We start from the raw sequence: 11651 nt of genomic DNA on the forward strand, positions 1-11651 counted from the left end.
GGGTTAAGAGCTCCTAACAGGACTGGGTTTAGAGCTCCAACAGGACCGGGTTTAGAGCTCCAACAGGACCGGGTTTAGAGCTCCTACAGGACCGGGTTTAGAGCTCCAACAGGACCGGGTTTAGATCCAAACTGTTCCTCATCAAGTCAGACGTTTTCATGTTTAATCATCATGTTTTATATCAAAGCTGCTCAACAAAACTTGTGAACAGAATAATGAGTTACAAGCTAAACTAAGCAGCAGAACAGCAGCTAAAAGCTAACTTCAGTTTGAGTCTAAAACAGGAAACAGTGTGAATGGTGTCTCCACACAGTAAGGGTTCATCAGTGATTATCTTAAACACAGAAAGGTTTCCAGTAAGAAACAACAAGTTCTGCATTGTGTGAGCAGTAAAGATGGAGAAAACTACTTAAAAAGAATAAAACAATCCATAATTAAAGTTTAGTTTTAAGCACACAGCTGAATATCTGTGTTCTCCTCACAGACGACCCAGAAAGCTTCCGTCAGGTTGACGGCACGCCACTGACAGCTGAGGATATCGTGCAGAAGATTGCCAACAAAATCTACGAGGAAGACGACAGAGGGGTGTTTGACAGGATCGTCTCCAAACTGCTGAAGCTGGGGCTGGTAAGATCCAACAGACCCTGCAGGACCTCAGTCTGTCTCTCTGCAGGATCCGGCTTCACACTGAGGGACGAAGATCTGTGTGAACGGCTTTTTGTTCCCTGGGTTTTAGCTGTGAATGACTTCCTGACGTGGATTGTTTAGTTTCTTTCATCAGTGAGGTCGTACAGACAGAGCTGTTCACAGGTCTGAGCTGCCTCAGAGTTCTGGAAACAGACCACCTTCTGGGTTGGAACTTTTATCTGCAGATGTTTGGTAGTCTGAACACAAACCGTCCCGAGCCGAGCTGTAGGACCTCCTACTGAGCCGACAGCTAACAGCTATTAGCACGCCGTGGATGTTTACAGAGTCTTCTGTCTGTGGAGTCACTAATCCTTCTATACGAGCCTTCATTGTTTATATTGTGTCTGTTGGGTCTGCAGATCACAGAAAACCAGGCAGAAACTCTGGAGTACGAGGTGGCCGAGGCTCTGCAGGATCTCATCACCAAAAACGCCAAGAACAACGAAATCGAGGACGTGGACCAGAACCAGGACACCGAGGGAGAGCAGGACAACCAGAGTCCAGACACGGTGAGACTGGCGGCGCAGCATGGTGTCATGATGGCAGCAAAGACGGCTGCAGCAGCAACAGTAACTCCGATGTTTCCAGGACACGTGGGGGCCGCCCAGGAGGCGGTACAATGAAAACGAGGAGGACGAGGATGAAGATGAGGACGAGGTTGAGGATGAGGTGGACAGGGACACAGAGGACGACGCAGCCGACAACACCTGGGACAAAGACACAGACGGAGGAAACGAGGTGAGCCCCGGAGACGGGCTCCAGGACCTGCAGTACTTCCCAAACTTCTACCGGCTGCTCCGAAACCTGGACTCAGGTAAGACCCCGATAATAATCCCTCCCACACACACTGAGCTAATTATTTATGAGCCAATCAGCAGGAGCTTCACAGCCAGGCGCCTCGTGGTTACACTGTTGCCGTGGAAACCAGTCCCTCATGTCAGACTCTATATTTGTTCCTGCAGATCAAGACGTTCAGGAGAGAGAAACGTTGATCACCATCATGAAGACGCTGATTGATTTTGTGAAGATGATGGTGAAGTACGGCACCATCACCCCTGAGGAGGGCGTGTCCTATCTGGGTGAGACGTGACATCATTTCAGCTCGCTCTGCGGCCCGGGAGGACATTTTATTAGTTCCATTAGGGAAAGAGATAAAAACAGTTTTACTAATTTCCATTTAGTTTTTGCAACAAGATCCCCACTGAAACTCGTTTCCTTTTAGTGTCTTTATGAAAACAGGTTGATCACAGCAGGCTCTAATTAAACCCTGAATAAAAGTTTAATTCAATTTAGCTTTGAAGTTTAATTTCTTTGACAGATTTTTATTTATTTTTTTGGATCAGAACCTGTCAGAGATAACAGGCCCTGTTCTGTTCTTGTTTTATAATCTGGATTAATCCCTCTGAGAACATCTCCAACCTTCATCCTGGCATCATTCAGATGTACAAACTGATTTGTGGAATAAAACCTTTATCTTTATTTAAAGAAAACTAAAGTTTATCTCAGAGGAGAGACATAATTCTTTTGTTTAGTGGAACAGAAATGTAAACACTGAAGAGAAAATCGTGATTTATGGATTAATTATTGATAAACTGCCTGTAATCACTGGATGAACAGCTACAACTGATTAACTGAGTAAACCCAGATCAAGATGGCCGCTAAGGCTAATCATTCAGCAAACACAGAACTGGCTGTAACCCAATCAGGTTTACAGATATTAAGCTAAGATTTGGTAATACTTCCCTGTTAGACGGCAACCCATCCTCAGATAATGGTTCCTGTCAGCTGAAGCAGCCGAAGCAGCCGAAGCAGCCGAGCGTGACGACAGGAAGTGCAGATTAGTGTCAGTTCGTTAAAGGTCAGGTCGTCCCCCGTTAGCCTCCCCTCTCTGGGTGAGATAATCCTCCCGCTTTAAACAGAAACAAGAAGAAATTCTCTTCTTTCAGCTGAAGGTTTGGTTAGATGTTTAAACTATTCAAAATATATTTACAGCTAAAGAAATTAGCATTTTCTGCCTCTCAGCTGAAGGCCGAGAGCTGAAACTGAGCTGCTGAAGCCAAAATCTTAAAGTTATACGTAGCAAACATCAAGCTAAAACTAGCAGAACAGTAGCTAAAAGCTAAAAGTAGCCTAAGAAGACAGAAACAGAGCAACATTGTAAATAAAGTTCATTTAAAAAGAATAAAACTCTTAAAAACCAAAGGTCAGAGCAGCCATGTTTTTAAGTGCTAACAGCTAAAAGATAAAGATAAACCAGCTGTATGAGCGCAGGGACACCGAGGGTTAACGTGCTCTGCGTGAGCTGCAGTCGATCTTCATCTCTCTCACAGCTGCTGCTCGTCCTGTGGACCGTTAAACAAGACAAAGGGTTTCCATGGCAACCCATCCGGCGCCGCACGCTTCAGGTTGAGAGGAGATAATGAAGTGGAACTCCACCGTCGCTTTATGAGCGCGTTAACGCCCGTCCTCCCGTCATCCGGAGGATAAGAGGGACGAAGCAGAGGAGAGTGAGTGTAGTCCTGAGATTCCACAGGTGTGAGGAGATGGACCAGATCCAGAGAAAACACCAGGGAGAGTGGGATGGTTAGATAACAGGAACTAAAAGAGAACGCACGAGAAGAACGCTTCAGAGGACGAGATGAAGTCAAGCTCTGCAGTTTGAGATGTTCTCCTGTCCTCATATGAACCCGACCTGATGAAGTCGCTTCTTACTTTGACCCCAATCAGAACCCAACTGTTAAAGGGAATGTCCCTCAGCAGGCGTCTCCTGGAGGACAGGCTATCTGACTACTACATCTTCTTCTTCTTCTTCTTCTTCTTCTTCTTCTTCTTCTTCTTCTTCTTCTTGATAGAACTGACAGAGTTCATTTAAACTGACTGGTTTTAGACCCAGATTTATTCAGAGTCCATAAATGATCAGTCAGGTTGATGTCAGAGCTTTAAGAAGCTTCATGTCAGCCTGATTCATCCAATCAGAAACCAGCTCTGATGGTTCATCCAATCAGAGACCAGCTCTGATGGTTCATCCAATCAGAAACCAGCTCTGATGGTTCATCCAATCAGAAACCAGCTCTGATGATTCATTCACTCACCTTGACTCGTCCAAACGTCCTTCTTGTCTCAGTCTTTGTCTCGTCTGACCATCAGACTGTCCTCCAGGAGACATTTGTCTCGTCCATGTGGACAGCTGCAGGTTTCAGTCCAGCTTGGAGGTTTTGGAGCTTCTTTCTTGGTCCTCTCAGTCCATGGTGATGGAGAACTGTCTTCACTGTGGACAGGGACTCTGGTGGACAGGGACACAGGTGGACAGGGACACTGGTTGACAGGGACACAGGTGGACAAGGACACTGGTGGACAGGGACACAGGTGGACAGGGATACTGGTGGACAGAAACACAGGTGGACAGGGACACTGGTGGACAGGGACACAGGTGGACAGGGACACTGGTGGACAGAGACACAGGTGGACAGGGACACAGGTGTTCCAGTTCATAGCAGGATTGGGTCTTGATAGTTTCTGAACATCAGATCCAGCTTCAGTCCTCCTGAAGGGGACAGATGAGTGTTGGTCAGTCCACAGCGTTGTCAAATCAGCTGCGGTCAATCATGATCACTAACAGGAAGTAAAAAGACCTTTTAAAACCTTCAGCTCCACTTTGAAACAGATTTAAGTGAATGTATGTAAATATCTGAGCCTGTGTGAAGCAGATTAAATTCAAACTTGTTTTTAAAAGTCCTGGAAAACAAACGGTTCGAATAAATGATCAAAAACCTAAAATTAATGGATGGAAACGCCTGACGGCTGCTCTAGTCTGAAGGATATTATTCCAGAATCCTGAAGAGATGCTTGTGAGTCAAAATATAATTAATATTCTAATAAAACTTCTCCTTCCTGTTCTGTTTAAATAAAGCTTATGAAACGAAATGAGAGGTGATGTCTCCTCAGAACATCTGCTTCTTGTAACGTTGAACATAATGTTTGTCTGCTTTGGTAATCCAGAGCGGACCCATGGAGTCATGTGATCTCTTTTATAATCCTTCAAAAACAGACTAATCCAAGCCCTGAATGAAACAAAGACACATTTAGAAACAAGTTCAGGGATTCAAGCAGAGAGAATATCTGCTTTAAGCGTAAATCTTGCTTCTGATAATTGAATTGTGCTGAAATTAATCCTGCCTCTTTTACATAATTGAATCAAACACACCTCTGTCGTCAGGCCGTTTCTGATGAAGATGACCCTGTGAGTCACTCGGGAACAGACGGCCAGGAGCCCCTCGAGGCGAACACAAAGCTGCCGAATCCAAAGTGAATGTTTGTTCTGCTTCATCCACCTGCAGAAAACCTGGACGCCATGATTGCCATGCAGACCAAGAACAAGCTGGGCAAGTCCCTGGGACTGCCGGAGGTCTCTGGAGCCGAAGGTAAGCTTCAATCTTCGTGCTTCACATGGGGGGAAACATGTTGGATCAGTTCATCTACATCACATGGGTCAAACTCAAGGCCCACGGGCCAGATCCGGCCCTCTGTAACATTTCATCCGGCCCTCTAGTCTGGTTCAGATCGAGTCTCTGATTCTTATTTTGCTTTTAAAAACTGAGCCTAATTAGTGAAGTTTTCTCTGACAGTGACTTAGAAGCCAACAATATATAGTTTTAATTTCTGTATGATCAGGTTTTTGTCTGTTTTAATGTTAAAAACTTCCTTTAAAAGCTGAGTGAGGCGTAAGAAATGACAGCTAATGATGAGCTTTTTGAAGTTTGATCTATTTGTCTTTGTTCATTAAAGTCTGTTTGCTCTAAATTCTGTATAATCTGTAACTGGGAAAAGGTCATTGATATTTCTATATGAAGGATTTGACATCTAAAACCAATTAATTTATGTAATTTTTAATAAATATTGATCGTGATTGACCCTTGGCTAGGACCAAATTTTTAATTTTTTGCCCTCTTGTGTCCCTGGGTTTGACCCCCCCTGATCTACAGGTTTGTGTTTCTGCTGATCCTTCAGAGAGTAGAAGCTGAAATCAAACCTTTTTCTTTAAACTATAAAAATGACCCATCTGGACCAGCCTGTGTCCAACCAGATGTGCTTTTTATTCCTTTACTTTCAGGGAAAATGGTGGATGAGGACGACAACACCAAATCTGAGACGGCGAAGATGCAGAAGGAATACGAGAACCTGAGAGACTCGACCAAAGAGGAGCAGCCGTCCAGCGAGTCCAGTCAGTCCAAAGCTTTCTGAGCAGAACAGAACTGCTGCTTGTTTTTATTTCCAATAAATGATTCTCACCTCGTCACTTCAGTTTGACAGGAAATCTGTTTCATTCCACCTTAAACTGTGAAGGTGGTGCACAGAAAGTGACAGCGTTTGTTTTCACCGTTAAGCTGCTGCTCGTCTCTGAATTAGGCCAGTCCGATAACCTGTGACGGGCTCTTCTAGCCCCGCCCCCTGGCCTGAACGCCCTCGTTAATATAATCCACAGAAACAGACTGAAGGTCTTTATTTTAGCTGTTAAACTCAGTGTTCAGGTTTATTCTGTGATAAATAATATTATAAATCTGTAGATATGAGATTTAAATTCACTGTAAAAAACATCACTACTTCATTAATGACATTATTGTTTCTGTATTTTTAATTTAATGTTTTTTTGTGAGTTTTTACATGAAAATAACGGATAAATTTCTTCTTCTTCGTCTTCGCCTTTTGGAACAAAACAAAGAAAAGATTTTTACATTTTTAACTTTATTGCTGTAAACTGATTAACAGCAGAGAACAGACATTTACCCACAATCCTTTGTGCTTCCAGTAATATACGGTGAAATAATGTCCTCCTCTTTACCCAGCAGAAATGAGGTTTTATGTTTCGAGTTTTGATCCTCATTAAGTTTCCTGCTGAGATAAAGATTAGAAACTCAAACTTTGTTTTATGGTTTTAATAATTGGTTTAATTGAGCTGTTTTACCAGCTGTTCTTTTCAGTTTTAAGGAAGTTTTTTCATTAATTTACTGTCAGTCCTCAACATTTCTTCTCTCTTTATCTCCAGATCAGCCCGGGAAGTCAGAGACGTATCTGGAGGCCATCAGGAAGAACATCGAGTGGCTGAAGAAACACAACAAAGATGAAGGCAAAGACGGTGAGAAACCCGATGAGCTGGTTCTCCTGGAATCGATGAGCAAACCCTCCGTCCTCCAGGCTTCGTCGGGTCTGAGGTGGCGATGCTTTCATTTGCATGTTTAAATCGTGTGTTCACAGCTAAATTAACGCCTCACTTCACATCTCATGATGCTGAGGCTGAAAGTCTCCTCTGGTCGCCTTTGTGAAGACACAGAGTCACAGATCAGCTGAAGAAAACAAAAAACAAGACGACAAAGTTTGGGTCTCAGGCTGTGAAAGCTGCAGAGTCGTTCGTGACTAAAACCTGCAGGAGAGGCAAGAAAATCTGCCAGTTTTCTGCTGTTCTGGCTGAATTTGTGCTGACGAGACGCTCGCACATCTTGTCTCAGATACTTGATGGTATTTGGGTCCAGAATTCACCAAGAACTCACAGTTTGGTTGCTCAGAATAGTCTTGCAACAAAAAAAAAAAATTGTGAAAGTTGTGAGGAGGTGGGGCGACAGTTCTGCAGAACAACTGAGAAGTCTGGACCGTTTAAATACAACCTGAGGTATAAGTACAACCTGAGGTATAAATACAACCTGAGGTATAAATACAACCTGAGGTACAAATACAACCTGAGGTACAAATACAACCTAAGGTACAAATACAACCTAAGGTACAAATACAACCTGAGGTAGAAGTACAGTTTATAGTTTGTATATATATTTATAGTTCAGGACTGGTTCCAGATCCGATAACTCGGTGAGAAACCAGCGTCAGATTATTCATTTCTAGATCTAATGTTTGTTTTTCATCAAGTTGCCTCAGTCTGATCCAGAAACTGCCTTGCTGCAGAGCTGGGGCAGCTCCTCTGGTTTGACTCGGGGGGTGGGGGGTTCCAGTCCGTCATTCAGAGGTTCTGATTGGATCCGACCCGGAACAATGGGACAGGAGGTCAGAGAGGCTGAAGCTTGACCCAGTTTCTGCAGGCAGAAGAGGAGCGGAGGGGCGGATCAGCAGCGACGCCTCATTCACATTCAGGAGTTCGGCTCGGTTGCCGGGACGACGAGGCAGAAAATCTGTCTAAAATAAAACATAAACCTCCTCAGCTGAAAACAGAGAGGAGCGCCGGCCGTTTATCATGTTTACTCCACCAGAAGCACCATTAGGTGTAATCTGTGTGTGTGTGTGTGTGTGTGTGTGCGTACGCCTACACACAGCAAAGATTAGCCAGAGGAGCAGATGGACGCAGAGGCAACATCCTGCCTCTGGCTCTTTGCTCTTTACGGTCCTGACGGCGAGCAGCGGCGCCGGCTCTGATCACTTCCTGTTCAAACCTCCAACAGTCCTGATCGTCAGGACGCAACGAAACACAAATCCAAATGTTGGGAAGTTTTCAAACACGCATGCTGTTTATTTGGGTTGTTTCTAACCCAGGTTTACTGTCTCCACTTCCTCCTGCTGCTCAGGAAACTAAACGTTTGGTTTTCAGGAGCAGCCATGTTGTTTTCTGGAGCCAGAGGGACGTGGGGCTGTCCTCTCTATAGTCCCGCCTCCCTCCCCTCCCCTCAGGCTGTCAATCACAGAGTGACACTTTACTTTAAAACTCAAAAAACTCATTAAAACTTAAAGTATTCTGAAAACTAGATTTAAACAACAAAAATAATCTGAAGTACTGGAAGCAGCCACTAGGGGGAGCTCTTCCTTGGTGGCTTCAGCTTCCGGTTCCCTGTCCTCTCTCTGGTTATAGAGAGGACAGGATGGTCCAGTACAGGTATCAGGTCCCGGCGCTCCGCGTGCACCTGCAGTGATCAGAAACTGACAAAACCCCACTCCTAAAGACCTGAACTATCCCTTTAACCTCCGCTCCCGCCTGTCTCTCCAGATTATGACCTGTCCAAGCTGAAGGACTTCATGGACCAGCAGGTCGACTCGTATATCCAGAAGGGGATCATCGCCAAAGACGAAGGCGACACCATCAAGCGGATCTACGGCAGCCTGTAACCCGACCGCTCAGCTCCAGTTTCCTACCGAACACCGACTACCTGCGATTATTTCAAGTTAGATTCCAAACCATCTTCCCAGACATTCCCAAAAACGTACCAAAGGATGGGATTTATTATTCTTTACTCACCTGCTTAGATTTGCTGCGTCATCGTGAATATCAGACTAATTTATGTCAAATCTCATATTTACTTCAGAGGAAATGAATGTTTGAGAGTTTAAAGCTTCTTATTTCTTTTAAACATCAATCAAACTATACTAATATATAATCTGTCTTAGCCTACTCATGTTTCTTATGGAATAATTTTATGGTATTTTTGCTTTTTAACCTCCCAGATTTCTGTTTGTGGTGTTTTTCCTTGTTGTTCTTCAGTTCTGCTGTAATTCCACCTGGAGCCACCAGGAGGCGACGTCTGCTGAGTTTACTTTTTCAATCTGTAGAAGCAAAAAGGAGGCGGGGCTTGTTTTTTTTTAACGGCGGAGGATTTGGGCCACTCAGAAGAGAAGAACATGTGGAAAGATTTTTTTTTAGGTTTGGAGATTAAAAGAGTAATTTATTTAATCTAAATTTTAACAAAAAGATGTGAAAATATTGACAAAAAATGCAAGTTTGTTGATTGAAAGTCAGGATTTTGTCGACAGAATTAGTGGAAATAGACGACAAAGTCTCTCTTTTTTGTTAAGAAGAAAGTTACTGACAGAAATAAGTTGTAATTTATTTAAAGCTAAAAGACAAATATTGACAAAAAAATTACAATTTTATTTACAAAAATAGAAATATTGACAGAAAAGTTGAAATATTTCCTCTTAATGTTGAAACAGTTTGTTTTCTCAACCTTACTTTTATCCTGTGAATCTTATTTTTCTGTCAGTATTTTATTTCTGTTTATAAAATTTAAACTTTAATTTTCAAACGTTTTGTTCTGAGTGACCCTAACACTTCGTCACAATTTAAACTGTAAATATTTGTGACTTTTCTTTTCCTTAAAGTTCTAAAAGCAAATAAAAAGTTGCTTTTTCTTTATCTGTGGTCTTTTATTGTGCTAAAAACAAAAAGTTTAGACAAAAACAAACCCTGTATGGCTTAAATACGTATTTATTTCCCTTAAATACAACAAACAGAATAAAAGCTCAATAAAACGGCAGATATTACAGAGCCGCCTGTCCTCCGCTTCCAAAAACAACAACACAAAAAGAATTAAAACAAACGGGAGGAGGACGGCCCGAAGTCCTCCGGTCCTGATCTGGGACCAGATTTCCTCCTGCAGATAATCCTCCTGTGTGTGTGTGTGTGTGTGCATGTGCATGTTGTAAACCATCCCTGGGGCTCAGACAGACAGTAAAACAGTATAAAACAGAATAAAACCTATGAGAACAGCTTAAACTCAAATAATAAGGTGGTGGTGTTCGGTGTTTTAAATGTCCTGGTACGACGTGTCGGGGGCCGAGGAGTTCTCCTCGCTGCTCCTGGAAACAGAAAAACAAATTTAATGTCAGTTTTCTTCTCTGAATAAAACAAACCGGAGCTGCTCTGTCTGACGTCACGTTCTCTGTTTATATATTTAATCACTGCGTCAAAAAAACACATTAAAGATGTTAAATGTTAGCAGAAACAAACAGAACATTTCCTTCAAATCAGAGGCTGAAGTCAAACATACGAAGGAATAAACACAATAAAAAGGAATGCTTGTCACCCGCCGCCAACGTTTCTAACAATACATCTGTCAGCTCTCAGAGTCTGTGTCCAGGATGACTCGCAGCTACTCTCATTACTCAGGCTGATTAGCTGCGGCGGCCATCTTGAATGTAAACAGCTATAGATGAAAGATAATTTCTTCCTGCAAGTTTCATTAGGATCCATCCAGTGAGATATTTTGCTAACAGAATAAATTCAAACCAGGTTTGTCTGCAGGAAAAACAGCCAAACTTGTTTTTATTTAATGAATAAAACTAACTGCAGATCTTAAACTTTAAATCGTTGTTTTCAACACTTGTTTCCTCCCAGAAACGACCTCAGTTTGAGTCTAACAGGAGGTTAAAAAGCAGAAAAGTCCGAGTTCCTCATCTGAAGGCAGAATGAGTTGAATGTTCTCAGCCTGGAAGAACAAAGCTGAGCCACAAAAACACGGAAATAAAACAAGAAATGTTTAAAACACAACAAATATGGACTCTTAGGTGTAAAGCACAGTAGTGGGAGAGTCATGATTTTAGGTGCATCTGGATTATAACTAAATCTGACAGAAAATGTTTTTATATCCCCTCATATCTGACCGCAGGCGAAAACCTTTAATCCAACAAGACGACAACCTTAAAAACACAAACCGGTTCTGTCAAATACAGGCCATGATGTGTGTCTGCGTGTGTGTGTCTGTGTGTGTGTGTCTCCTGGGACTCTGTATAAACAACAGCGTGAGCCTTTATTTATCTAAAACACACAAACTGAAAGTTCAGCTGGAACCAGAGGACAGTAAGACGGGCTGTAAATCAGCTGCCTGAAAGCTTCAGATCAGCAAACCGGCGCGAGTCTGACAGTCGAGTCAGTCGGGTCCTCTATAAACTCCAGCTTCTTCTCTGAATGAATGAATGAATGAATGAATAAATGAACGAATGAATAAACGGATCCACTACGACTTCAGACCGACTGAGTTCTGCTTCAACCCGCTGATGAGAGAACATCCACACGCCGAAACAAATACCTGACTGCTGCACAACAACAACATCCTGCCTGCTGAGAGGAAGTTTCCACACCTCTGAGCTCGGAGGTTCATGTCTGAGGCTCAGAGGTTCATGTCTGAGGCTCTGAGGTTCATGTCTGAGGCTCTGAGGTTCATGTCTGAGGCTCAGAGGTTCATGTCTGAGGCTCT

The 11651-nt window shown here is 43.0% G+C and overlaps 2 protein-coding genes across 3 annotated transcripts in view; one reads left to right on the top strand and one right to left on the bottom strand.

Annotated features, from left to right (window-relative positions):
• scg3 (secretogranin III) overlaps nt 1-9573 on the top strand; it is a 13362-nt gene extending 3789 nt beyond the window's left edge. For both annotated transcript variants that reach the window (XM_017440073.3, XM_017440074.3), the window contains exons 5-12: nt 485-627; nt 1047-1196; nt 1276-1501; nt 1650-1766; nt 5025-5108; nt 5798-5908; nt 6731-6820; nt 8669-9573. In XM_017440073.3, coding sequence (XP_017295562.1) covers nt 485-627; nt 1047-1196; nt 1276-1501; nt 1650-1766; nt 5025-5108; nt 5798-5908; nt 6731-6820; nt 8669-8787 — 1040 coding nt within the window. In that variant the 3' untranslated portion in view covers nt 8788-9573. The remainder of the gene's footprint in view (nt 1-484; nt 628-1046; nt 1197-1275; nt 1502-1649; nt 1767-5024; nt 5109-5797; nt 5909-6730; nt 6821-8668) is intronic.
• A 292-nt stretch (nt 9574-9865) lies between these two features.
• Nucleotides 9866-11651, bottom strand: part of lysmd2 (LysM, putative peptidoglycan-binding, domain containing 2) — a 7956-nt gene continuing 6170 nt past the window's right edge. Inside the window, exon 3 of the mRNA XM_017440075.3 lies at nt 9866-10254. Coding sequence (XP_017295564.1) covers nt 10203-10254 — 52 coding nt within the window. The 3' untranslated portion in view covers nt 9866-10202. The remainder of the gene's footprint in view (nt 10255-11651) is intronic.

The sequence above is a fragment of the Kryptolebias marmoratus genome, linkage group LG15, assembly GCF_001649575.2.
Source record: "Kryptolebias marmoratus isolate JLee-2015 linkage group LG15, ASM164957v2, whole genome shotgun sequence".
NCBI classification, from domain to species: Eukaryota; Metazoa; Chordata; class Actinopteri; order Cyprinodontiformes; family Rivulidae; genus Kryptolebias; species Kryptolebias marmoratus.